The sequence below is a fragment of the Tarenaya hassleriana genome, unplaced genomic scaffold (assembly GCF_000463585.1).
Source record: "Tarenaya hassleriana unplaced genomic scaffold, ASM46358v1 Cleome1, whole genome shotgun sequence".
Lineage (NCBI taxonomy): Eukaryota > Viridiplantae > Streptophyta > Magnoliopsida > Brassicales > Cleomaceae > Tarenaya > Tarenaya hassleriana.
Window position 1 is genome coordinate 6228248 of NW_010960187.1, and position 27553 is coordinate 6255800.

Here is a 27553-nt window from a genome sequence, read left to right on the forward strand (position 1 = left end):
TATATATACATATATATGTGTTTATATATGTATATGTATATATAAATATATTTGTTTGTATGTATATATATATATATTTGTATAGATGTTTGTATATATATGTGTATGTTTTTTATTTTGTATATATATTTATATTTTTATTTGTATATAGATATGAATATATATGTATATTTTTTTTTCTGTTTATTTATTTTATTTTAAATTTTAAAAAAAATCGATTTTTTTATTTTTTCGGAATTTTTTTTAAAAAATATGACGTGGCATGCTGATGTGGCAAAAAATCTATGTGGCGTGCCACGTCAGTCGCCACGTGGCGTGCCACGTCAGCGGTTAACGGACACTTAACACCGTTTTCGGATTGTGTAGGAAATTGCAGTTAAATTGGGTAGTTCGTGTATCAATTTGGCACATTTGATAATTTGGTATAGTTTTTTGTCAAATTAAAAATTCGTGTAGGAAAAGATCACATTTTGCAAAGTTGGTGTAGGAAAATGTCATTTTCCCTAAAATAAATATAAGTAATTTCCTAATGCAAATCCGGTACATAAAGTTTGGTCTCCGGTTCGGTATTCACTAAACCGGTTCGTCTTTCACACACACCCGCTCGCACATCAGTAACTGTATAAAAGTCACCTCTGCTTCTTCTTCCCTCGTCTCTCTCATTGATTGCTTTCGGAGCAGAGAGAAACTTATTACCGTTACTGCAAAACAAACAAGCTCTGATTCATTGCTTCAATGGCGATTCTTTAGCCACTTCTTCACGTTTCCGCATTTCCCGAGATTAGGGTTCGTCTTGTTTTCTTCTGAAAGTATCTGGGCGCTTTCTTCGAGTTTTGCGTTATTTGGGTTTCTCATTTTATCCTTTTAGAATCTCTGGATTTTGCGTATGATATTTATGGAAATTTCCCCGACGGCAAATCTAGTTTTAGGTTTTCTTTACTGAAAAGTGTTCTCTTGCTCTTCGAGCTGCAGAACTGTTCAAGTTTCGAGAAGAAACAGCGCGAGAGGGGGGAAAAGGTTCTACAGTTCAGATCTGGAAAGTAGCGAGGTCAGATTTTTTTTTCTCTAGCAGTACTATAGTTTAATCCTTCAATGGCGTTAGGGTTTCGCTTTTCGCATATAGTGTTTCAGAATTTCTAGGGTTTGGAAATTTAAATTAAAGATGGAGTGTATGGAAAACGACTTTCAGTTCGCCATTTTCGAAGCTGCAAGCTCTCTCTCTCTCTCTCTATATATATACACGTCCTATTCCGGGTTTGAATCACATTTTCGCTTTTACTTTTTTCTCCAACCATCTGTAAATCTAAATTTCCTGCGTTTTTTTTTCCTTTTTTTTTTTAAATTAAAGTGATTTTTGTTCACCATTTTTATTCTCATTGTCAATTTAGTTATATGGTCGATTTTCTTTTTGTCTCTTGTTCTTACATATTGTCTCTCTCCAGCTGCTGAAGATCCACACGAGAGAGAAAAAACATTACAAGGAGAAACAGCTCGTTTTTCCAATGAGATTCATGGAAGCTCGAAGGATTTTCCTGTGGACTTTCTGTTTGGGTTTGATTTTCTCGGTAGGAAATGCAGACCCAGTTGAAGATAAGCGCGCATTGCTCGAGTTTCAGACCATCATGAACCCGACACGGACACTGAACTGGAACGAGAGCTCCCCTGTCTGTAATATCTGGACCGGAGTCACTTGCAGTCAAGACGGATCACAGATCATAGCCGTTAGATTGCCCGGAGTTGGACTCAATGGTCAGATTCCTCCGAACACGATAAGCCGTCTCTCGGGTCTCAGAGTCCTCAGTCTCAGATCCAACCAAATCGCCGGTCAGTTTCCGGCAGATTTCGTCAACTTGAAGAACTTGTCGTTTCTTTACCTTCAGTTCAACAACTTCACCGGTCGTTTGCCGGAAGATTTTTCCGTTTGGACGAATCTCACGAGTGTTAATCTCGCCAACAACGGGTTCAATGGTACCATCCCGGATTCTCTCTCCGGTCTGAAAGATCTCCAGTCGCTGAATCTTGCAAACAACTCGCTTTCTGGGGAGATTCCCGATCTGGGTCTCTCTGGTTTGCAGCACATTGACCTGTCCAACAACAACCTTACCGGCTCCATACCAAAGTCACTCCAGAGATTCCCGACATCGTCTTTTGCGGGCAATGCTGGAATTTCGTCAAGCGAAACCGACACTCCTCTGGTTCCATCATCTAGTGCTCAGCCTCATCTGAAACCTAAAGCCCGTCTTCTGGGGATAAACCGGACAGCATTCTTATTGATCGTTGTTGTGGTTGGTGTTGTAGTAGTTGCAGTGTTGGGATTTGTGTTGATCCTTTGTTGCTCAAGAAGGAGGAAGTTAAGAGGTGATGAGGTTTCGGATAAGCTGCAGAAAGGAAACATGTCGCCGGAAAAGGTGGTGTCCCGGATGGAAGACAAGAACAACCGCCTGTCTTTCTTTGAGGGATGCAACTACTCTTTCGATCTGGAGGATCTGTTGAGGGCATCTGCTGAAGTTCTCGGCAAGGGAACGTTCGGTACAACGTACAAGGCTGTTCTGGAGGATGCGACTGCCGTCGTGGTGAAGAGACTCAAGGATGTGGGAGCTGGGAAACGAGAGTTCGAGCAGCAGATGGAGATCATCGGAGGAATTAGACACGAGAATGTGATGGAGCTGAAGGCATATTACTTCTCCAAAGATGAGAAGCTCATGGTTTATGACTATTTCAACCACGGCAGTGTCTCTTCTATGCTCCATGGTAAGTGGACAACAATGGTTGCTAATGAAATCTGGATCTGACCCTCTTTCTCTTGCCCTGACCATGGATATGTGATTGGATTGTGCAGGTAACAGAGGAGAGAACAGGGTTCCTCTTGACTGGGAAACCCGGATGAGAATAGCCGTGGGTGCAGCCAGAGGGATAGCCCGAATCCACGAAGAGAACAACGGGAAATTCGTCCATGGAAACATCAAATCATCAAATATATTCTTGAATTCTCAGGGTAGTGGCTGCGTTTCAGATCTTGGATTATCGGCCGTCACCAGCCCCTTGGCTCCACCAATATCCCGGCAGGCTGGTTATCGTGCTCCGGAAGTGACCGACACGAGGAAGTCTTCCCAAGCTTCTGACGTTTACAGCTTTGGCGTTGTACTGCTCGAACTGCTCACCGGAAAATCACCCATCCACACCACTGCCGGTAAGTTACAAACCAGGCGGATTCTGTCAAGCTTTTCTGATTTCAAATCTTCAAAATGGTTGTAACCTGGAAAAGTTTGAATCTTTGAATGGCAGGGGACGAGATCATCCACTTGGTTCGATGGGTGCATTCGGTGGTTCGGGAAGAATGGACAGCCGAGGTTTTCGACATCGAGCTTCTCAAGTATCCCAACATTGAGGAAGAGATGGTGGAGATGTTGCAGCTAGCAATGTCATGTGTCGTGAGGATCCCGGACCGGCGTCCGAAGATGTCTGATTTGGTCAGACTCATCGAGAGCGTCCGAATAGTTGGTCCCAAACCCGACAGAGCATCCGAGAGTTCAACACCTGCAGGAGCTTGAATCGAAAAAAAAAAATGAAGATCTGTTTGATTATTTGACGTTTTTTCTATACTACCTTGCTGCGGATACTCTCGAGTCTCGATAGAACTGATTCTCTGAAAACGTTTCCTTTTCAATTTTGAAAATTTGACTCATAGTGATCGCACTCTAAAGCTTTCGACAGAGGAATTTCCATTCATTGATCCAGCCTCGGTTATTATCACACAGAAAAATCAAATAGAAAGAAGAAAACACTCTGAATTCAACAGATTAAACATTTTCAAAAATAAATCCAATTAATCTGGAAGAAGAAACATTCGGGATTCGATATTTCGAAATTCAAAACGCACCTGGAAGACGAAGGCAGAGAGAAGGACGAGATGGGGATCAGACGGGGCTGAGGAGCTGGAAGAGGGAAGGTTTGGTTTGGGATCGGAGTTCATGCCGACGACGATGATGAGAGGGATGAAGCCGAAGTGAGAGACGACTTCGAGCTTCTTCTGCAAGACCGCGTTGTTGTCATCTTCCTCCGTAGATCCTCTCGCCCCCTTCCCTTTCATCTTAAGCGAAAACCCTCAACGCCATTGAAATCCCCTCTCTGATCTTCCTACGAGCTGTGTTTCCAATTTTGCGAGCGAACCACAAACTCCCCAAGGCTTATCACGTGGAACACACGTGCTCGTTCGTACTGACGACGAAGATGATGATGATGATGATGATGTTATCCGTATTTAAATAAATATTTTTTTAAGTCACATTTCTTTAAAATAAGGCACCAAAACGGTTTTGGGTCGTTAGAGAGGCGGGCTTTCCTGTATCACTCCCCTCAAATTTCTTTTTTCTTTTCTCCGTTCTCATTTTACTTGCAGTTGCAGTAGAAAAACTCTCTCTCTCTCTCCCTCTCTCGCTCGATCAGGTTGGTTCCGTTGTCCCTCTCTCGAATTCTCTTCTTTCTGATTGAATTTTCGGTTTCCATTCAAGTTCTGATCTCTCTGGTCACAGAATTTCTAGGTTTTGTGATTGTTGCTGGCGATGGCGTTGAAACGGATCGCCAAAGAGCTCAAGGGGCTGCAGAAAGATCTTCCTGCTTACTGCAGCGCTGGTAACAATCGGATTCTTCGTCTCTATTTCCTGTTTCTGATTCTCGATCTCGTTTGCGGCACGATTCCGCCATGTTTGCGTAGGATTTTTTGTTCTTTCTTTGTTATACTCATATATGAACTTTAGCTTGGTCATTTACCATGCTCATGGCTCGTCTTGTTTCAGAAACTTGCTCGTTCTTTATCATGAAGACTGGGTTTCTTTTGGTTCGTGGAGACTACGATGTTGTGTTTGGGTTGTATGCTGGTTTCCGCCTTTGAAGAATCGATTTTCTTCCGTTTAGGAGAAATTGAGAAACGAAATTTAACTGTTTGTGCATAATCCTTTTTTCAGTAGAAAAAAAATGTTAATTTCTAATGTTAAAACTCGAAGTTGGTTAATATTTCTGCTACATTTCCATCACTGTGTACAATGTTTTCAGTTTCTTGGAATGGCCAAGAATCGCTAGTGACAAATGTCCACGATTATGTGCTTGACCTGTTTTTTAACTGGAAACATTAACCAATGTCTGATATCTTTTCATAGCCATAACAACTAAGATGGAATTGACAAATATATTGATCAAGAACACGTTTCATCTCCTGGTTTTGTGGTAAACATGACAACAATCCTTAACTTAGACGAGCTTTCCTTCGTTTCGCTGAAATCTTGTTATGGAGGAGCCATTTTGCATACCGAGTCTGTTTATTTAGTCATTTTGCATTGGCATGCTCGTGGGTTCAAACTTTCAGGTCCAGCTGGAGAAGACATGTTTCACTGGGAAGCAACAATTATGGGGCCTGAGGATAGCCCATATGCCGGTGGAGTCTTTCGTGTCACAATTCAGTTTCCTCCCAAGTACCCTTTCAGCCCACCCAAGGTAGTTAGTTATATGTAACTCTTGACGTCTGAATCTGATCTCTTGTCTTGCCAGCAATTGTCCAGTTTCATTCTGCTGAATCTTTGATCTGTTCGGAATTACCTCTAAAAGGTTACGTTTAGGACGAGGGTCTATCATCCAAACATCAACAGCCGTGGTGACATCTGTCTCGACATCTTGGAGGACCAATGGAGCCCTGCACTCACCATATCCAAGGTACATTATCGAATTCCGATTGAATGTTTCCCTGACCTTTAGGAGTTCTATTTAGCAATAGCTTAGTAAGTGAAAACAGAGAAGATAGATGCTCGGGAGAAAACTATCTGATCAAAGAGTCCTTTTTGTTGCAGGTGCTGCTTTCGATATGTTCGCTGTTGACTGATCCGAACCCAGATGATCCATTGGATGGGGAGGCTGCCAGGATGTACAAATCGAACCGCAAGATGTACCTGTTAGCTGCCCGACACTGTACCGAGAAGTACGCCATGGGATAACAAAAAAAAAAAAAAACTGTCTGGAACAAAGATGATCAAAGGTATTACTCTACTTTTGCTCTATGATGGATGCTCTTGACATTTCTGGAACAAAAACATTTCAGATGCTTCCAGAAAATGATACAATCTCCGTGACTTGACAGTTGACACCTTTTCTATGTGATTCTTGACCAACCCGATTAAGAGAATCAATTAAGAGAATCAGTTCGATTCGATTCGGTTTGATTAGATTCGGTTTTGAAAAACAAGATAGAAAAAAATGGAACGCCTTAATGAGAAAAGCCCTCCACAATCTATATATGTAATGTATCAATATAGAAGAATAATCTTAGCCCACCTTTTAAACACAAGAGAGAGATACCCATAGCTATTGGGCTGAAGCCCAAAGTGGTATGTTGAACAATTGAATCCATGTTGAATTACATAGGTTGTGATGTTGAATTAGAGAGTTATATTGCAAAAGTTATAAAAACAAATACTCTTGTTTGTTTTTTTTTCTTGGCCTTTAATTATGTGGAGTAAAAAAACATTATTTTTATACGAGAATACAACAGTTGGGAAGTCCATTGAAATTAAACAATGCCGACAATCAGACAAGGGGAGTGAGAGCCCGTTGAATTATCCATTTTTATCCATCCGTATCCAATCTTCATGTGTGTGTAAAAGAACGATGGTAACCAAGGGGGAAAATGAGTTTCATGTACTTTTTGACCAATGGTTTCACGTCATTTGGTAAGCATTCACCCTGTGACATGACAGTTCTCCAACTCCAAAAACTAGAGTATTGTTTTTATCATATAAAAAATATATGTTATTCAAATAAATTGTTAGTAGTCAAAGGTTGTGTGGGTCCACTGCAGTCCCTTAAAATAAGGAGTCAAAAGAATACATTGTATCTCATTTTCCCATTAATTAACTGTCTCTTCGTTTTGGAACATAATAAGGGACAATACATTTTTTTTTTTAAAAAAAAGTAGTATATAATATATTATACAGATTAGAGGGTCTTAGGTATGATTATTTGTAAAGGTAACATCTTAAACACTTTCTTGTTCGATGTTTTTTTTATATGTTTATATGGAATCCTAGATATTTTTACCAACAAATTCATATGCTCTTAATCGTGTATATAAAAGTACATATATAATTATATGTAATACTAGACAAGATTTCAAGCGTATGCTTTTTATAAGAAGCATCTATATATTTTATTTAAGGAATTCATATCAACATATTTTGATTTAAAAAAGGTATATAACATTATCACTTACTATTTAAAATTTAATTATATTTCCTTATAATTACATTTTCCATAGTAAATATTTAATGCCGATTACAACGAGAATAAGGGAAAAAAAGGCTAGCTGTAAAGATTTTAAACATAGTTTAATCAAAATGATTATTATTTTATGTGAACCATTCCCACCCTTGTCTCTTTCTCCTGTATTTCTAAAAAGTTTTCAGAACCCTTCACCAAAAACAAAGTTTTCAGAAGGTAATTACTTCTAACTATTTTATAACGGAAAAAAAAATCTTTATTTGATATAAAATATTGTGAAAAGTAAAAATTACAAACATTTTTAAATTTGGATTATTGTTAACTAATTCACTAATAACCATTTTATATATAACGTTGCACGTGTTAACCGAACATTGTGGTATTAACAGAATTATTTAGATGAAAAGAGGCCGACACCGACAAGAGGGTCGTGAGGAAGTGTGTTGGAAATTAAATGATTTGATTATTTAGTTCATCAATTAATGATAATAGATTAACGAGATTTGTCCTCACTTCGAGACAAAAAGGAGTGACAATCACTTGCATGCTCACTCCCCCACCTCTCCACTCCACTTACATAAAATTTTTAATCCAAATTATTGTTATTTTTTTAAATCTAAAAATGATACGTTTATATTTTTATAATCATTATTAATTAATATCACTCTTTTTATAAGAAAATGGTATTATGTTTACCATAAGTTATTTTTAACCATGCATCTTCATACACATTCATAATATTTTTATAATCCAAAATATTGTTATTAATCTAATAAAATGTGAAATGTGTATGAAGATGCATGGTTGAATTAATAAATATATATTTTGAAATAACTTATGGTATTCTATATATATAATCATTTTCTCAAATCCTTCAAGAATACCATAAGTTGAATTTTAGTATATAATTTAACAATGCACCTTCATACACATTCACATTTTTTACTAGATTAATCGTCTAAAACTATATGTCCCATATATATATATGTTTCATTATATGCTTATACAAATAAATTCACACAAAAATTTACATATGGATACTATAGCTAATCTTACTATATTCACTGTCGTCGTCGGACTCATTTAAATATTTAATAATAGATAAGGATTTAAATTTCTCGTTGTCACTTTGTTATACGAATGAAGAATTTGATTCGTGTCAAAATATAATATATTATTACAAACCTTGAGTGTATGAGTACACTATCTTCATTGAGGTGGTCCGTCCCATTTCGAATCGCCGCTTAGACATATGCTTAAAACTTTTTGTCATATTATAATGGTTAGTTTAATTTATACTTTACATGATTCTACAACTCATAATTCCTGAATCATAGACATTTTTAGTTCTAATCATTCCACTAATCATGCACCACCTACTATTAATATAAGCTTTATTTTATGTACCCAATATTTCCAGTATCTCAAAATAAATAAATAAATAAATATATGGGGGCTCTTTAAAGTTATCCTTGACATAAATTCCCTACACGGTGAAATATGAAATAAAAATTTCACATGCTCGTAATACACCATATTTTTTTATTTAAATTTTGTACATTTCAATATCTCTTTTTTTAATGGATTCAAATAAATAAATAAATAAATAAGAGTCCAACATGGATCATACATTTAGTACATGGTTATGTACCTAGTTACCGCGTATATAATTGCAAAAACATCAAACATACACCTATCAATATTAGGGGTGGACATTTCGGTTCGGTTCTTCGGAACCGAACCGTTCTGAACCAAAATTTTTGGTATTTTTTTCGAACCGTACCGTTTAAAATTCTCGAACGGTATGATTTTTATAGAACCGAATTTTTCAAAACCGAACCGAACTTTATAAAATTCCTGAAAAATCAAAATTTTCTTAAGAAAATCTAAAATTTTTTAAACAAAAACTGAACCGTACCGAAACCGAAACTGAACCGATCCGAATAATATACGGTACTAGTTTTGCACAAATTTTAGAATACCGAATAAATCATTTCTGAATCGAACCGTTAAAATTCCGATGTGAATCCCGAAATGTCCATCCCTGATGAATATGGTGTCAAATACATTAAAATGATGAATATGAAAGAACCCATTAACTGCAAATACCTTGAATATTACCTTATTTAATGATAAAAACAATGTTATCATTAATAATTTGTTGGAATTTGATAGGGATAAAATTAGAAATTATTGTAAAAAAATGTTTTGAAAATGTAGAATAACAAATATTTTGAAACATGGAAAATAACTTAAAACTATAAATATTTTGAAACGGATGGAGTATTAAACAAACATATCATACCGCAAGTGATGTCCAAGTTGTTCTTATTTTTTTTAATAATTAATTGTGGTTTAATTTAATATTAAATTCCATAATCCAGGCTTTCAGCAACAATGAAGCACTTTTCAGTTACATACCCTGGCCCATTAATAGACTCATATAATGATAATTGAATATAAAATATATAATCATACAATACTTATTATTAGAATACAGCTAATATAATAAATAAGTTTTATCATAAAGGCTAGCTTACCGTTTGCGTTTCTGTATATAATATTACGTGGAAAATGGTGTGTAATAATAACTAATAAAATTTCGATGGATTATCGTTATCATAAGCGCTTGTGATTACGTAATGATTGTTGCATGGAACGAAAGCACTTTCCATTTTCTTTTCTTCTATATATTAAATTATTTATCATTTTCACAAACAAATCTGGCGTTTTTTTTTTTTGTGTCTCTTTCGTATAGTTTCAAAAAATAATTATCGGACTTCTCAATAATTGCGTGGCTCAATGTTACATATAGGGTTTGCTGCTTATTTTGAAAATGTGTTTTTTTAGAAAATTCGACGTTGACGTTTGAGAACAGTATAACATATACAACCTACACATTTCGTGTATATACTATAATTATATTTTTAGGCTGTTTAACAATATATATATACACACACGTTTAAGCTACATATATAATTTGTATTGGTTTTCTGGATCTAATTGTTAAATGATTATCCACTACCTTTGAAATAATCTACGGTAAAAAAAAATGTGTATTTAAATATTGCCGAAAAAAAATTATATATAAGATCATGAAAGTCGAGAAGAGAACAAAAGGAGAAATGGTTTTATTGACTTATCGTTATGATTCAATTTGTGACATAAAATATACTTTAGCCCATTTATAAATGCATCGCAAAAATGAATACTATATAATAAATTTATCGTATACCAATCAACCCCGGAGGTAATAACTTAATTTCCCATGTAAAACAGAGCATCTACTTTTTTACTTAATAGCTAGAAATTAAAAAAATTATGAGAAATATACTAATATTCGATTATCAGTTTAATCATTAAAATATTCATAGTATTATAAATGACACTCAAAAATTAATTTAGACAGTTAATATTTTGATAAGAATTGGATGTTTAATACACAAATTTGTTATTATTTGATTTGTATAAAAAAAAAATGCCAAACACACTCCGCGTTCAAGGCACTTTGTCATTCACATGAAAATGTGCAGTATAAAATCAAAATTTAAAACCAAAAGACAAAAAACATAAATTATTAAAAATATATTTAATTAATAATCAATGCAATCATACAAAAAGAAAAGAAACACTCAGGTTTAATGATTTTTTTTTGGGCTTATTGTCCTTGGGTTGTCTGCCACGTCAGCACCCAAGCTGAAAAAACGACACGAAAGGGTAAAATGGTAAAAAGAATTATGCCGTAACTGTTTATTACTCTCTACTACGGGCAACTTGCCCGGCTTGGAAATGACCAAAACACCCAGTGGCTAAATGGAGAGAGTTTCGCACGGGGACTTTGGACTAAAGAGTTAGTTACGGTAATTAGGTGCCGTTAATTATTTTTAGTAATTAATTCTGTCAAAAGTAGGACTAAACCATCTCCGGTGTCACGTGACCTGAATCCCTAATTACGAGCAAATTTAAAAAATAAAAAAATGAAATCCAAAATATGTTTTTTTTAGGGGTGCTCCAGCTGGTCAGTGAATGGCACGTCCAAGCCGTTGGATTGGACCTAATCTTCAGGACCCATAATCCACGTGTCGAAATCTGATAAGTTTGACTAATGCGGCGGTCCTGAACTGCCGGGAAATATCTGCGCCGTTAACGCCGTCGAAGTTTTTTTTTCCCAACAAAGAATATTGATATTTCGCAATTTTAGTTTATAATTTTTTTTATTGTAAGACATTGTTTTTTTTTTAAAATTATTTTCTTATTTGACATTGTTTTTCTTTAACATTAGGATCTTAGTTTAAAATCCATGTTTCTGAATTTTCTTGAATTTATCTTCATTGACTCTCATTTATACCATTGACTGAATTTTCAATGGCTTTGTGACCGAATGTTATAAAAACACGATCACTGTCATGTAATTTTGACGTTACAATTTATTTTTTTATATTTAACTAATGTTAACGTTATAATCAAACAAACCTAAATTGGACAAGTGTTTTTCATTCGTAAGCATTGGTTTCTTTAAACAAACCTATAGTGTAGTAGTTTTTTTAAGACTATATTTTTTTCCTTTGTATGGCATTTTAAAAAACACAAGATCTGGATAAAAATAACTTTTTTTCCTTTGTGGTATAATATATTTTTTAAAAATAAAAGAGGGAGAAGATATTTGATTTATTCAAAAAAGAAAAGGAGGATTAAGTGGCAAAAGAAGCGGGTTAATTAAACGCCGTTTTGGGATCCTATAAAATAGTCTCTTTTTCGTCTAGTGGCTCTTCTCTGCTTACATTTGCTCTGCCGCTTTCCTATCTTCTCCTTCTTCTTCTTCCTCTCTCTCAGCCCTTTCTGAAAAAATTTTCTGGGAATATTATCCTACTAAAGAAACCCCACGCTCGAGCCTGTTTTCCCATACAAGAAAAAAGCATCTTCCTCTTTTTATTTCTCGGTTAACAAACAGGGTTTGTGATTCCATTGGCATACGCAAAAAGCTCTGTCTTTTTTTTCCCCTCTCTCGGGTTTTTCTTTTCTTTCTTCATTTTTTCAGCTTTCCGGGAAAATCTTCGCTTTCTCACGTCTCTCCTCCTTCACTGCGAGTATACCCACTGAGACGGTGAAATTTATCTCTCACAGCTTTCCGTACCTCGCGCTCTCTGCTTCTCGTTGCTTTGCATGAAATTTCTCGTCCTTTAATAAAACTTTTGCAGAGCATCAGCCATCTCTCTGTCTCTCCCCCTTCTCGTTCAAGTTTCTTCTTTTCATTTCTTTCTTTATTCTTTGTCTCCCTCCTTTTCCCCTTTCTGAAATCTCCCTTTTTTGCTTTCAATGCTTCTCCCAACTCTCTGATATATATATTTAGGAAACAGAGCCATACATACACAGTCACAGTCACAGTCAGAGATCCTGTTTGGATAGCGAGAAAATGGAAACGGAGAAGAAAATTGTTCTCCCGAGAATCAAATTCACAGAGCACAAAATCAACAGCACCAGAACCTTACCCACAACCTTGGATTTCAACCAACCCAGAATCATACGCATCTCCGTCACCGACCCAGACGCTACGGATTCCTCCAGCGATGAAGACGACAAAGAACATGAAATCCCCAGACGGCGTCGTGTCAAGAGGTTCGTCAACGAGGTCGTGCTCGAACCATTCTCCATGAAGGCCCTCCGAGGTTTTGAAGGGACGAGGAAGAGACGGAAGACGACGGCAAGAGACTCCGGAAAAGCCGCAGCTCCGGCGACGGCTGAGAAGAAGTTCCGCGGGGTGAGGCAACGGCCGTGGGGAAAATGGGCGGCGGAGATTAGAGATCCACTGAGACGTGTACGGCTCTGGTTAGGCACCTACGACACTGCGGAGGAAGCCGCCATGGTTTACGACAACGCCGCAATCCAGCTCCGTGGCCCCGACGCGCTCACCAACTTTGCCACTCCTCCGCCGCGCGCGGAGGCGGAGACGGAGACGGAGAAGCCTCCACCGGAAAATACCGAGGACGCCTTCGCCGTTACTAGCAGCAGCTTCGGTCTCTGCTCACCGGTGTCTGTTCTCCGGTCGCCGTTCGCCGTCGATGATTCCTCAGGGACGATGTCAGCGGCGGGGGGGCCGGAGGCGGAGGCCGAGCCAGAGACAGGGCCGTCGACCACCGTGTCGGAGACGTTCTCCGACTTTTCGGCGACGTTCCCAAACGACGACATTTTCGATTTCCGGAGTTCGGTGCCCGACATTTTCGGCGGTGATATCTTCAGCGATGATCTTTTCTCAAATACGGGTACGGGTTTGGATCTCGGGTTCGTATTCGGGTCGAGATTCTCCAGCTGGCACGTGGAGGACCATTTTCAAGACATTGGGGATTTATTCGGGTCGGATCCTCTCCTCGCGGTTTAAATCGAAATACCATTTAATTAACCGACCGTTAACCGGAGGCGGATTTTTGTACCGGTGGTAGCTTTGAAAATATCGGCGATGTTTATGGTTTTAGTTTTGTTATATAACTTAAATTAAGTTAAATTAATGTAGTTAATGGCGATATATTAAATATAATTAAGTCCGTCCGGCACGTAACGGTGCGTTGGACGAGTTTCCTTTTACTTCCCACGTTCGTGTTTTACGAAATTACTTTATTTCCGCATTTTTTTTATATAAAAAATCTCGGCTTTTGGTCGTATCGTAGCACGTGTTGGGAACAATTGAAAAGCTTCTTAAAATTTAAATTTGGTTTTACTAAGATAAGATTACACGTGCGAAGAATCTAATCTAAGCAAGTGTCTTGAATCATTCGAACTCTTAACATTGCATGCAGTTTATGTCCATCTCCAAATGACTTAGCTAACTTGCATATACTAATTTAGAAAGTTAACAATAATCTTTTAATAAATCTAACTACAGACCATGTTGGTGTGTATCTTTGAAGCTTTGCTTGATAAATAAATACATATAAATTTAAACCAATCCCATAATATTAGAAAAAAAAAGAAGATAAAATCTCGTTGCTTTGATATTTGGAACATTCAAGAGATATTTTCGGGGTTTTGTTGTGTGTGTGATGTGTTATTTATCATAATATCATTTTTAATTCTACAGAGAATTAAAAAATATGACCATTTTATTTTAAAAAAAAAAAAGAAAAAAGAAAATAAAATGTTATATATGCAATATTTAGATAGTTCTTATTATTATTTTGTATAAAAATGTTACTATAATTTTAAACATCACAATGTTCATTTTTGGGAAATCAAATAGTGGGACTGAATCGGTGGTTTGAACAGACAGGAGATATAATTGCATTTCGGATCAATTCTAAATGAAAGCCTTACAGAAAAGACCTTGAATTTATTTGATTTTCAGTGTATTTGTAAAATAATAATCTCAAATATCATATCCTATTTTTTAAAAAAAAAACATACTCTATCATTGATTTTTTTGGGGCAATTTAATAAAACCAAAATCAATCTATCATCATCTAAATTGAAAACAAAAATAGATAATAGATATTTGAATAAAATTTTATTAAAGATTATTATTAGTAGGTTATTATTAGGTTTCTACTGAAAGAAATGCATATTTTATTTTATTTTTTGGTAAATGAAATATGAAAATAATAAATAACTAAAGACAATTTATACGACGGTTTTCTTAGAAATACCACGGATCCAACGTTTAAAGGGGTAAAATATAACGACACGTAGGCATGAGCCGCAAGAGCAACGTTATGTCACTTTCCCAAAGATCTCTTCCTCTGCCCACAACGAGACACGAGTATGCTTCACTCTCGGACTCCTTTTATTTTTATTTTTACAATTTTTAATTAATAATAAAAATTTAAAAGTAATGAAATTCAAAAAACTATTTAAGAATAAGCTTGCAAGTCACTGGTTAAAAATACACGTCCGATTTCATATTAATCATAAAACATACATATTTGTATAAAAACACACACAATGATATTTAGATATTCTCTCAACAATTTGTCTGTCACTTTGAGAGGTGACTAATTGCTAATTACATCTGAAATGAATGATATACGAATATTAATATAATTGAATATTGTTTTTTTTGTTAGTAGAAACAAAACAAATTGGTGTTTTATTTTGTTTGAAATTTCAATTTGAATGGAGAGAATCTAAAGGGATATGAACATTATGAAGTATTAATGTGTTGGGTCCCCTTTAGGTCCATTGTTCATGAGAAATGTGTGAATATTCATGCATGAACAACAAGGGAGTTATTTTCTACTAGTACAATCTCTAGTACAATTCGGGGAATTTTGAAAAGAAAGAAAGAGAATAATATAACTGATGTATATATGCATATATATATATACATGTGATTGTGTATATATTTGTGCAGTTTATTAAATTTTATTTGTCTTATTTTATTTTATTTTATTTTTCTTTCTAATGTAAAAGCTTGGATAATATGGTATCTGTTCTGCTGTGATAGCAAATTATAATTTCAGTTTACCATATAATTTAAATTATCACACCCATAATGTTTTCCATGAAATACTTAATTAAATAGATTATTTAATTTACTTTAATATTTACAAAAATTTATATTTATTTTTTTTGTGTTTTAAAATTTAATATTATAATATTTTTTTAAGATAATTTTTTTTGTAAGAGATGTTTTTACAAGAGTTAGAATCTCAGCCGTCCACGTCCCACCGCATGGGTTGACTCTAATCTGCGACTCAGCTGTGGACGGTCATTTTTTTTATGAGCTTAATTGGTTTAATCGATGATTCGATTAAAAAAAAACAATTATATAAAACTGAGAACCGGACAAACCTGCCGGTATGGAGTGGATTGGTTAATATGGACCGGTCGTCCACGTTTGCAGGAGCACGGATCTAGAAGAAAGATTTATTACTATATAATTGGATATACTTCTAAAATAATAAATTATAAAATATTCCTTGTAGTAATATTTAAATTTCAGATTGGTAAAACGATGTGATATAGACGCAATTTCTAAAATAATAAATTATACACTAGAATTTTATTTTAAAACATTATATTTAATTAAATTGAAAAGGGAACTAATTGATATATATACATACACAGTGACAGTAATATTAATTATAAATAAAAAAAATACTTAATAGTAGTAGTGATATAGATGCAATTTCTTTTTTGTAAAATAATCCCTGATCCCACAAAAAAATATATATTTAACACTTTATGGAAAGGGTGTCAACACATTCATAAGTATGTTTTTTTAAGTTTTTTTTTCGTTGTTATTGTTTTTAACATTTATAGAAAAATGATTTGAACACTACTCGTAAAGAAATGATTCATTTCCTAGTGGCCCATTGTAACCATGCAGCCATGTAAGATAGTTTCAGTCCACCGACAAAAACCTTAGTATAATCATAATTTCATTTCATTCAGACATTTAACATTCACAACCGAGGAAGAGACTCGAAACATGATCGCAAGATGCGTGAAACAATGTCTCATGAAATGTGGCAGAGATCAATAAATAAACTACGCCCCCACACATGCATTCATTTTTAATGTTTTCTATCCTTCACGTAAACATTCTCGTGTTCCTTCCCATGCATGCATGCATGCGTCTCGCTCTCACCCCTTTATCCTTAAATTACCCTCCAACAAAATTTTTTATCCGTGCCACTAATGAATTTTAAAAGAGGTAAATATAAAATCGTATGTTTTGTTATATTTCTTATAGTGTACTGTTTACGCATATTTTGTATATAGTTGATCATATATTGGAAATTCCTGCTATATCTCTTCTACTTGTAACTAGGGTTCTAATTATTCAATTAATTAATCAAGCATATTTCGACATACATTTTCAAAAAGCTTGTTTCATTTTATTTTCTATTAGTCACACTCCGGAAATTTTCATTATATTTTAGGCTGTTATGGTAATGAAGGTTTGTACATATTTAATTATATGTACCGAGATCTTCGTACGATTTGTTTCCATTCGTATTCGATATCATATGCTCAAATCAAATGTTGGCATGTAACTCGATATAGATATCGTGATTTTATCTCTTTATAAAAATGTCTTAAGCCAGAGAAACTATAATAATAAATATCAAACAAATATAGCAACCGAAAGAGATATATATTTGTGGACTGTTATAGGGCATTTATGATTATTTTTTTTCTGTTAATTTTATTAAAATATTTTGTTTGTCACAAGTGAGTATGGGCTTAAAGATAATCTTAAATGGGCTTACAAAGGCTTTCAATTAAGAGCAGGGACTTTTTCTCACGGCCCATATTGTAGACTTGGTTGTTCTCTGACACGTGGCACATCTGTCATGCACACCGACGCGTGATCTTGTCAGAGCCCAATGACCCAGCAGGCTTTGTCGGCTAGTACTTGGTACTTTTTTTTTAACGGTTTTACGGCTGCCGCGGTTTCTTCCTGTCTCCGTTTTCTCGTTCTTTTCTTGGCCTGCGCAGAACCCTAGAATTAGGGTTTATTCCCTTCGATGGAGAAAAAGCTTGAGCAGCCAATATGCGGCCAAGAGGCCGTGGATCTTCTCAACTGCGTCACGGAAACGCCGTTCGATCAAGAGAAATGTTTCCGCCTCTTGCAGTCTCTCAGAGAATGTGTTCTCGCTAAGGTCCGTTTTCTTCTCCAGAGTCGTTTGTTATTCAACTGCTAAATCGAACTTGAGTAATCATATTGTCCACATGTTTTCCGACGTTTTCAATTTACTGTTGTTTTGTCGGATTTCTATGTGATTTCTTATTTTTCTAGTGGTTTACATCGTAATCGCAATCGACCTTCGGTTTGATTTTGATTTTGTTGATTAGAAATGCAATTGTGGAAGATTTTATCTGAAATTTACTGAGGTTGTTTCGTCGATTCTAGGAAAAGCGTGCATCAGAATTTAGATTTAGTGTTAACGAATATCATCGTGTTAGTACATTTTTCGTTCAGGTAAATGATTGTTGCGATATCGATCTCGTATGTTCAGGATTGGTGAACCTTAACTATTGGATTTAGGCCAGCTACAGTTATCACTAGGCAATGTGGCATAGTACAGAACGTGTATCTAACATAAAATTTAAGGTTCCTCTTTGTGGATGCACCTCTTTAGCATAAAATTTTCTACACCAGATGTGGATTATCTGAACCCTTAACCGAGAAATCAATCTTTAATGTAATAGCTGGTCTGGTCTATCTTCCCAGGAGCATATGGAATTCTCTAGACTGATGGAGAATGCTAGTCATTTTTGTGATTGTTTGATTGCTACAAGTCTAAATGGATATAAATTATGAATGATGATGGATAATGATTTCATATAAGTCTAAATGGATATAAATTGTGATGGAGAATGGGGATATGTAACATTGTGTGTTCAAGGAAGGCCGTGAATAGTGAAGAGGAAGATTGATACGTTTGATACTTTCCTGGCGTAGTGAACTGAAATGATATGTTTGTTTTGGCTTAAGATATGTGTTTCTGTAATGCTAAGTTATGGTAATCAGTTTTTTATTTTTTACAATGCTGAACGTTCATTACTGGCATATTTGTTGATCTCACTTTTGCTTACTCTCGAGAAACTGTTGAATGATCTTGGATCCTTGAGAGCTGAAAAACATGTCTTATGTTGAAGAGATAGGATTGGTTGCCCAAGTTCTTACGAGGAAGACTTGGAATAGTCTAAGCAAAAAATCAATTCTTCTCTTTTGTGTTTTAGTCCTCTTGAAACAAAGATAGGTAGCCGGTATTACCAGTCATCTTCTTCCCATGCTGTTAACTTAACAATGTGTTTTGTTGTTTTAATCGTTTGAGAATACATGTGAAAAAGACATATTAACATAATCTAGTTATAGACATGTTGTCGTTGAGTCTTTCCATGGTTCTGTTTCCAAAGAGTTTAAGTTTGTTGAATGTCTAGGATGTGGATGAATTCCGAGATGGGTTTAGAGTATGATAAGAGACTGGGATCCAGAGGTCATATGACTATTCAGATATCAACTGGGGTTCTGTAGGTTCTCTTTGAATCGTGCAAGACAATGGGTCGGGACATGGAAATCTCGAGAGGGTCAAATAAATCGTTTGCATATAGTGAATCGGTTACCATTTATGTTTAGTTTTCCTCCAGATAACAAAAGGGGTGTGATCAATTGGAAACATTTATACTGTTTTTGTTATTTTCGTGACAGAAAGTGAAGAAGTTTTCGGTACCGACTCAAGACAACGGAGGAGCATCTTCAGCTAGCAAGAGACCCTGACAAATATGATATTCTTTGGGGTAAATTTTCATTTTGTAAGAACAGGGAATATAACCCCTGGCGAGAGAATATGTGCGCTTCAAAGCTGATAAACAAATGATCGTAACTAGTAGGTGAAAACATGGAAAATGTTTGTATGCTTAAAGAATGGAATTCTTTGGACCGAAGGGCTTTGATTTTTAAACAAGCTTCAAAATGCCTTTCATACTGGGGCCTGTCTGTAGTCCACACGTTGACTGAAGGATATACATCCATACTCGCTATAAACGTTCGTTTTGGGGGCAAAAAAGCATAAAATAGAAAGAAAAAAAAATATGTATCTACCTATCTGCAGATTAAGTACACTAAAAATAATTTAGAAGCCAAAAAATATTATATAAAAAAAAAGATGAATGCAGTAAAATTCTTCTCCACTCTTCAACAAAATTTTGGGGAACAAAAGGGTGATGGGACGATTACATATCAAAACGGAGCTTAGAAAGTATAAAAGACCTTTTCTTGGTGCAGGAGATTCGCCTATATATATATACACACACACACATCGAAGACTATGGGGCGAATTTACATCTCAAAACGGCATGTCGTAGTCTTCAGTTCTCCTCGTGACACTCTTATCCCCACCACTGATACTGCTGTTACTACTACTGCTACTCTGATTACTGTATGAATCTCCTTGAGAGAAAACTCAGGATCTGACTCCACGCAAAGAGAAAACTTCAAAGCTCGTAACTTTCTTGCCTCAGAACTCGATCTTGATACATTCCTCTGTTTAGTGTTGTCTCCTTGCATCTTTCGCGGGTTCGAAGCCTGCTCATTATTTTTTGGACCCATGCCCTCCCTGACAGAGTATACCGCATGATTTGAGATTGTACCGTTTTGAGGCATTGGGGGTGTTGTGTTGGAGAAGAGGGATCGTCACCTCTCAGCTTCTGCAGTAAGTTTACTCAGACTAACTCCAGGACTTTGATAGACCCATTTGAGCTAGCAGCAACAACCATATTCGATCTTTTTCTCCAGCAGACGCTCGACACGAATAGGCCATTGTCATCATCAATCTCCTTGCCCGAAATGGTATCGATTGAACCAAACTTGTAGGAAGTGATGGGCATAGGCAGAGATCGGTGATAGGCATAAACCTGACCATGGACAAAAACACAAAGGAATCAACGTTCTCAATCAAATGGATTTAGAGAAGAATTGCGACAGGAACACGCTTATTGAACCAACAGTAGATATCTCATAGTGATTTAGTTATAATATATGTGGGGTTTTCAAAGCAGCTCATCAATGGAGTCATTTATACAGGAAAAACATTATTCACATGGATATAGTACTTGTCTTATGGAAAAGAAGTAGACCCAGAGCTACTGAACAAGTTGAGAATCAAAATCTCTCAGTCTATGCTATTGTTTTGGTTCTACAGGCTATTTGATGACATGAGAGGGATGATTTGTCGAAGAGATAGGATAGCAATGGAAGATTCGGAAGAGACTGTAATATAGGAGTATCAAGGTTTTCCCTGAGTTTACGTGGGGCATACCTCGTTTGTCTCCGAGCCACAAGCTATATACCCATCGGCAGTAGACAGACCGACAAAGTTCTGGAAAAAGCAAGATTGCCATCATCACCCGTGAAAAAAACAACAGAAACTCAGGTAAAAGTAAATTCCAGCCCTTGATTACCGACCTTCTCATTGGCATGACCAGAAAATGTTAAGCCACAAGCATTTGTGGAGAGGCCGCCATGAGTGGTCCTCTTAAGATCCCAAAGCTTTAACGTGTTATCAGTTGAGGCAGTTAAAAGGGTTTCGTGATCTAAGAATTTTGCATAGCTAACTGCTTTGTTGTGTCCTGACAATATGCACCAAGGACCTCTTAAATTGCGAAGATCGTAACAGTAGGTTCTGTAATCTGCTGATCCAAATGCCAGTAAATGAGAGGAGTGCGGAGAAAATTGCACACAACAAACGTTTGCAATGTTCCTGATTGTTCCTAAGCAGTTCCTCTGCACCGTCAATGCAAGAAATGGTGAATTAGCTATAAGGCTTAAAACACTGTAATAACAAGAAAACAGCTCCAAATGCTATATACCTATGCATACGAACCAGAGATCTCAATAGAAGTGGGCATTAAAAAAAAGCAAACTATATAAGCGTGCATGAATGTAAAGAACATGCCTCGTTAATGTTCCACAGCTTCACTGAACAATCATCACTTCCGCTGGCTAATTTTGTTGGGCACACTTGAGAAAAGTCAACAGACCAAGCCCTCTTCTCGTGCTCTATGAAATGTGAAATGGTCTGTCCCGTTGTCACATCCCACAACTGGATTCATCACAATATATTTGTACTTATGAGACAGAAGATAACTAATAAAAACAATAAAATGATTTTAAAAAAAAAACCTTGAGAGTACCTTGACAATACCATCATAATCAGAGGAAGCCAGGTAGTTCCTGATATAGCCGTTCCAGCAAACACTGCTAAGCCTTGATCTATTCGGCATTTCGATGGCTGGGTAATGGATATCAACAGAATTCTTGAAAATGGAATTGAACTCAAATATTTTGATCTTCTTTGATACTCCAGCTGCGGCAAAATAATCTTCGTCTTGGTCAAAACTCAGAGAACAAATTACGTTCGCAGTGTTGTTGAATTCACCAGTCCTCAGCATACCCCGAGTTTCAAACTTATTATATCGAGCATACTTGCACAACCCATCAAAGAATGCTCCAACACGATCATTTGCGTGTTGAATCTCCATATTTTCTTGTTCCGAATTAAAATTGCCACTATTTCTCAGCAAATCTCTATCTGGTCGAGAGGCATGATGTGTTCCAGGGAGATGGGCACGTGTCCTTGCTGAAAAATAAGCGCTTTCAAGCTGATGAATGTTATTGATCAGTCGCATTTCAGGTTCACTAGAAGCGGGAGGTGAACTATAAACTTCCTCTGTCGACAGAGGCCTTATAGCAGAACGTCTTCTACCAATCTCTTCGATATCTGCTTCTAAGCATGCGATTTCTTCCATCCGATTTGTGGCATGCTTCTGCTTTAGCTCTTGGGCAGAAACAAGAAAATGCAGCAACAATTCAGATTCAGTGTCCTCTTGTTCGATAGATAAAGATAAGCCTTCAGCATACAGGTCCTGAATTCCATTTACCACTTCAGATCGTATGATCTCCCTGATCCAAAAAAAAAAAACAAAAAAACAAAAGAGCTTACAGAGTTTTAATGATTGAGCCAATTCTTGTTGCCAGGTAAATGAGAAACAACAGAATCTGACTATCAAGACATAAGCAGTGCTCCTTGGTTTTAAAGATTATGTACAGAATTATACACTGAGTCCAATCTGAATCTTCTATCAGCTTACAACCAGAACCAGGAAAAGAAAGCTCTGCGCTTGTTGCGGTTTACATTTGCAGACTAAACTAAGTCCAATAAGTATGCTGATAGTTCCCTACGACAAAAATTAATGTCTTGCAAATAATCATACACAGAAAAACTTTAATGATATGCTTTATACAACTTGAAGATTAGTGTAGCAAAAGAATTTGCATTACCTGGTCGTTGGCCTGCATGAAGGTTCTGGATGAAGTAACCATAGACAAAACCCAGCTTCCTTTGGATTCTCTGATAAAAAATGTGGAGGAAGAATCCGGTGTCGGATATCAGACATAGCAGCCTCACGTGCTCTCTCGGAGCCAAAACGACTTAATAGCTGAAGTAAGAATCCAACTTAGTACATCAGCGATAATTATTTGCCAGACCAAGAAACGTCAGAAAAAGGGATACGTTAACCCTATGACCTAAGCGGTCAACCATAAAGTTAGCTATAAATTTCACCCTTGGTATAAAAAATAATGAACATGCAACAACATTAATGTCTATGTGATAATCCATGGTGAAGAAAGATGTATTTATTAGTAGAATCGAAATGCCTATTAACATAAATCAAACTCATACAGGAGTTGTAAAAGGTAAACATAAATGTTGCAATAAACATCTAGTATAAAAAATTATAGAAGCAAAAACAATGACCTATTTGTGAATTGATCAAGCTCATACATACAGAGCTAATTGAAGAAATCATGTCATAAGACTATATCGAAACATATCAACAATAAGGGGATATGCTGTTTCACAATTCGAACTCATACATATGTTCTAAAGTGTGGACCAGAAGACACAAGTGCAGATATCATGACAAGTCCAATTAATAGAAGCTTCTCCATACCTCAAAAAGAAGAATACCCAACCTATAGATGTTTGAAGATGCTGAGCAGATGTCACCCCTGAGCTCCTCGGGGCTTGCATACCATTTCTCTTCTAACTGCCCCATCATGGAAGTAAAGGGACGGAAAGCCGTGCCAGATTGAGTTTGGCCAAACCTGATAGGAAACCCTCGAGTGTCGTTGCTATCATTTTCTGATCGGATATTGACGCTCCCATGACGAAATATAGGCCGCTGACTAGAGCTTGCATGATCATTTGACTTTTGCTTCTTCACAAGAATAGAGGTACTAGAGTGCAAACCCATATCTATTGATCGTTTTCTAACAAGAGGGTTTTCCATGTGGCAAAGAGTAGCTTTATTTGTGTTGTTGTCAAAAGATTCTCCCTCGGAGCTTGTCCCCACATACTTGATCCCATTTTCCTTGAACATTTTGAATGAAGACGGCCGTAGGTCACACAAGACAACTCTTTCAGAATGAGAGTGGTCCACAAGATCCAGAATCTGCCTAAAGATATACAAACACACATTTTTATTTACTTTGTGGCGCTCTGACTGTAGCCACTCTCTCAAAGTCAAACCTTCCCCTCCACACCCTCTATGCCTCACTGAGATGTCAGCACAAGAAGATGACTTACTGGCTTTTGATGGTGAGCATGGCGAAACATCATAAGCTACCAAAGGGGCACTGGTAGAAACTTTTACTGGAGCATTAGAAACGACTACAGTATTACCAGAAGTACTTGGATTTTGATGCTCAAGACTAGTAGCTTTATATCTACTGTGCGGCGGCCCTTTAAATATGACCCCTTTTCCTTTCAATGTTGTTTTAACAAAAAACTGAGAGAACCCGGACTGCGATAAGATCTTTGTCTTGAGGCTCCCATGGGACAATGCCTCTTTTGGTACAACATTCCTGTCAACATTCATGAAATATTCATTTGCTTCATCATGCTTAGAACTGCTTAATTCTCGAGCTGAAGACTCGGGAAAAGGCATTTTTCCTGCATTTAGCCAGATACCCGGAGTCACCTTGTTGGTTCCCTTCTTACTCTTAGAACTAGTACTAGATGAACCACCACCTGATTGAAAAGGATGCTGAGACTGGCCATGCATGCTCTCTAGTCTCTCTTTATTTCTTGATATACCAACTATACCTACACTAGATCCATCACAGTTTCTAACCATCAACTCCTCGACCACGTCATCCACATCACCTGTATTCTGCAGGCTAGAACATGGAGGGTTTTCTCTTTGATCCAAGGGATTCACATTCTTACCTTCAAGAATTTCTGCGATTACATCAAATGAGCTATCAGGAGAACTAACCCCCTCCTCAGCATGCACTTCTTTGGTTTCCAGCAACTCACCACAATTCTCGGGTTTAAGAGACTGCTCACCATCTTTGAACTGAAGATGAGCAGCCTCGGCCTCGTGGACCCTAGAAACATCCTCTGCCACTCTTTCATCCATAATTCGCTACACCTTCTGTATCACAACGAACTGCAAATTTGGATCATCCCATTATAAAGGAAGAAGAAATAGAGGAAACACAAAATGAGGTAACTTCATAGCATTAACATGGTTTTGACAGTTGTTGCCTGTCCATAGGAGATAAACCTTGAGAAAAAACATCAGCCAACATCATACAAATCTGAAATTACACCATGCCACAACAAACTCCGTTTCAGTGGCTTGATGATACAAGAACTGCCCGTAAGGTTTAACCACTCAAAACTTAAAACACTACTCAAAGCTAATATGCAAATCAAACCCAGAGAGAGAAAGAGAGAGAGAGAGAGAGAGAATGAACCCACCGATAGATTTTGATTCAGAGCTTCATGTAGAATCACCCCATAAGCAGCTTCAGTTCAGCAATACCGGAGTTGTCTAGAGTTGAATCAAAAGAACCCTAAAGGAGAATACACGGGCAAAGATTTTATCAAGAATCTCTTCCCCATTAAAAAAAAAAATCTCTTCCCCAAAGCCAAATCTAAGGGATGTTTGAATTCACAAAAATCCCAATTCCGAAAAATAAAATTGTCTTCAAATAATCCAAATGGACAGTCGCATCTCCCAGAAAAACAAGGACTATCATTACCAAAGTGGGCCAAAAAAAAAGTGAGGAACATCCGAAGTTCATCCGAATGATCATAAATCTTTCGACCAAAAGTCACTAAGAAAAGTAAAAGAGAACCAGAGTTTCTTCTTTCACCTGTCTTTTCGCCGGCAGAGATGATTACGAACTGAGAGATTAAGAGCCACAAAAGCTAAATCGCCGAAGCCAACCATTGTCGGACCCTATCCATGGAAACACCCATAGGACAAGGGAATCCGCCGACAGAACCAAGGCGGCGGAGAGAGCAGCAAAGAAGCGGTCGGCGAACAGAAGGTGAAGAGCAAAAATCTCGACAAAACGTTGGAAATTTTGATTAAACGCCGATAAATTTTCGAAGGCAGAAAATGAATGGGACTGTGTTCGAGTTCAAATCAGCCGGACCAGATAATTTTCTTTCTTTTTTTCGGAAAAAGAGGAAGCGATAAATCCTGTGAACTTGTTCATTGCTAATATATCCGAATTACTCCCTATATTTTTCAATATTTACGAATACAGCCGATCTTAACATTGATTGCAGGCTGAAATAACAATATATATAAGTTGAAGGACCAAAGAGCAATATCTTAATGATACAAAATGTTAAAAGGGAAAAACTTACTGCCGGGACGCGTGATTTGCTCGGCTTCTCCTGTCGCGTCTCTCTGCTCTCTCCCGTCGAAGAAACTCTCCTCCGCTTTTCCTGCCACTGCCGCCGGCGACTTGAATCTTGATCGTTGTTTCTCCGTCTGCGGTAAGCTTTAGTTTTCTTCTTCAGTTTCCGTTTCTGTCGCAAAAGGGGTTTCGGTGGGTCTTTGTTAGGGATTTTGGCGATCCGATTGGTTTAGGCCTCATTTCACCGTATCGAATCGTATAATCTTGCAAATATGATTGGTTTTTAGGTCTAATTTCGCCTAAAAGATCGTGGAATCTGGTATAGTGATGAAATGATCAACGTGATGGGTGTGCATTTTCGCGTGATTTTCAGCCAAGTCGTCGCCGAAAAGCTCATCGGAGGAAACGGTTCTGATCCTTCTCGTCGCATTCGGAGATCCAGAGACCGATGGCTTTGAACGAGCAGCTCAATAAGTTCAAGAAACAGCAAGAGAAATGCCAGTCTACACTGTCCAGCATAGCTGCGAGGGCAGCATCAACGAGGCCCTCTGTGTCAGCAGCAACGGCCAGTGCGAAGCCTGCCACTCCGGTCAAGTTCTCGAACGAAACCGAGCTGTACAAGCAAATCAACAGCATAAGAAAAGCTCCTGTTGGGGCTCAAATGAAGCGTGTCATCGAGCTTTTGCTCGAGGTTTGAGTCCCTGATTGTCTCTTTCTCTGCCCTAACTCATGAAAATCACCTTTAAGGAAAAAAAAAACTCATAAAAATCACTGTGTATCGAAAACATTCCCCCTTTTGATTATACCCTCAAGATCCTTTTCCCACTAATGATGTTGCTTGGTTTGATAATCTCATCTGTTTCTCGAACTGTCTTGTTTGGTTTATGTAATGTTAGATTTTCTTGCAGACAAGGCAAGCTCTTACACCCGAGGAAATAAAGGAAGTGTGTTATGTTGATATGATCTCCAATAAGGCTGTTTTCGATAATATGAAGAACAATCCAAAAGTACACTATGACGGAAGGCGATTCTCGTACAAGGTAAACAACCATGATATGCAAGGTGGTTAATTATGAGTTTCCATCTGTTTTTCTTTGTGCTGAAGCTTAATGTATTGCGGCTCTGCTGAAC

At 37.0% G+C, this 27553-nt stretch overlaps 6 protein-coding genes across 8 annotated transcripts in view; 5 read left to right on the forward strand and 1 right to left on the reverse strand.

Moving 5' to 3' along the window:
- The first annotated feature begins 648 nt into the window (after nt 1-648).
- On the forward strand, nt 649-3685 carry LOC104814878 (probable inactive receptor kinase At4g23740). The gene is made up of 5 exons (XM_010543104.1): nt 649-786; nt 973-1048; nt 1443-2751; nt 2840-3190; nt 3286-3685. The coding sequence occupies exons 3-5, from the start codon at nt 1503-1505 to the stop codon at nt 3549-3551; spliced, it is 1866 nt and encodes a 621-aa protein (XP_010541406.1). The 5' UTR covers nt 649-786; nt 973-1048; nt 1443-1502; the 3' UTR covers nt 3552-3685.
- A 662-nt stretch (nt 3686-4347) lies between these two features.
- On the forward strand, nt 4348-6156 carry LOC104814888 (ubiquitin-conjugating enzyme E2 5A-like). Its single transcript, XM_010543115.2, has 5 exons — nt 4348-4446; nt 4533-4632; nt 5363-5490; nt 5602-5706; nt 5841-6156. Exons 2-5 carry the CDS (start codon nt 4563-4565, stop codon nt 5982-5984), a joined length of 447 nt encoding a protein of 148 aa, XP_010541417.1. The 5' UTR covers nt 4348-4446; nt 4533-4562; the 3' UTR covers nt 5985-6156.
- A 5783-nt stretch (nt 6157-11939) lies between these two features.
- Nucleotides 11940-13813, forward strand: LOC104814895 (ethylene-responsive transcription factor CRF2-like). Its single transcript, XM_010543129.2, has one exon. The coding sequence runs from the start codon at nt 12677-12679 to the stop codon at nt 13637-13639; it is 963 nt and encodes a 320-aa protein (XP_010541431.1). The 5' UTR covers nt 11940-12676; the 3' UTR covers nt 13640-13813.
- A 3897-nt stretch (nt 13814-17710) lies between these two features.
- LOC104814903 lies at nt 17711-19687 on the forward strand. Its single transcript, XM_010543141.2, has 2 exons — nt 17711-17858; nt 19412-19687. The coding sequence occupies exons 1-2, from the start codon at nt 17724-17726 to the stop codon at nt 19478-19480; spliced, it is 204 nt and encodes a 67-aa protein (XP_010541443.1). The 5' UTR covers nt 17711-17723; the 3' UTR covers nt 19481-19687.
- Nucleotides 19688-19840: 153 nt separating this feature from the next.
- On the reverse strand, nt 19841-26224 carry LOC104814910 (protein SPA1-RELATED 2). 3 transcript variants are annotated; one of them, XM_010543165.1, is made up of 10 exons: nt 25928-26224; nt 25530-25624; nt 23716-25215; nt 23042-23199; nt 21895-22663; nt 21657-21803; nt 21167-21484; nt 21021-21080; nt 20400-20616; nt 19841-20318 (listed from the first exon to the last, which is right to left on the reverse strand). In XM_010543165.1, the coding sequence occupies exons 3-9, from the start codon at nt 25183-25185 to the stop codon at nt 20425-20427; spliced, it is 3114 nt and encodes a 1037-aa protein (XP_010541467.1). In that variant the 5' UTR covers nt 25186-25215; nt 25530-25624; nt 25928-26224; the 3' UTR covers nt 19841-20318; nt 20400-20424. The 3 variants fall into 3 exon arrangements, with proteins under 3 accessions (XP_010541467.1, XP_010541460.1, XP_010541450.1); XM_010543158.1 differs by having other exon boundaries at nt 19841-20616; nt 23716-25200; XM_010543148.1 differs by having other exon boundaries at nt 19841-20616.
- A 216-nt stretch (nt 26225-26440) lies between these two features.
- The window catches only part of LOC104814932, a 3165-nt gene continuing 2052 nt past the window's right edge, over nt 26441-27553 (forward strand). Inside the window, exons 1-3 of the mRNA XM_010543183.2 lie at nt 26441-26561; nt 26796-27113; nt 27331-27462. Of these exons, the coding sequence (XP_010541485.1) occupies nt 26871-27113; nt 27331-27462 (375 nt within the window). The 5' untranslated portion in view covers nt 26441-26561; nt 26796-26870. The remainder of the gene's footprint in view (nt 26562-26795; nt 27114-27330; nt 27463-27553) is intronic.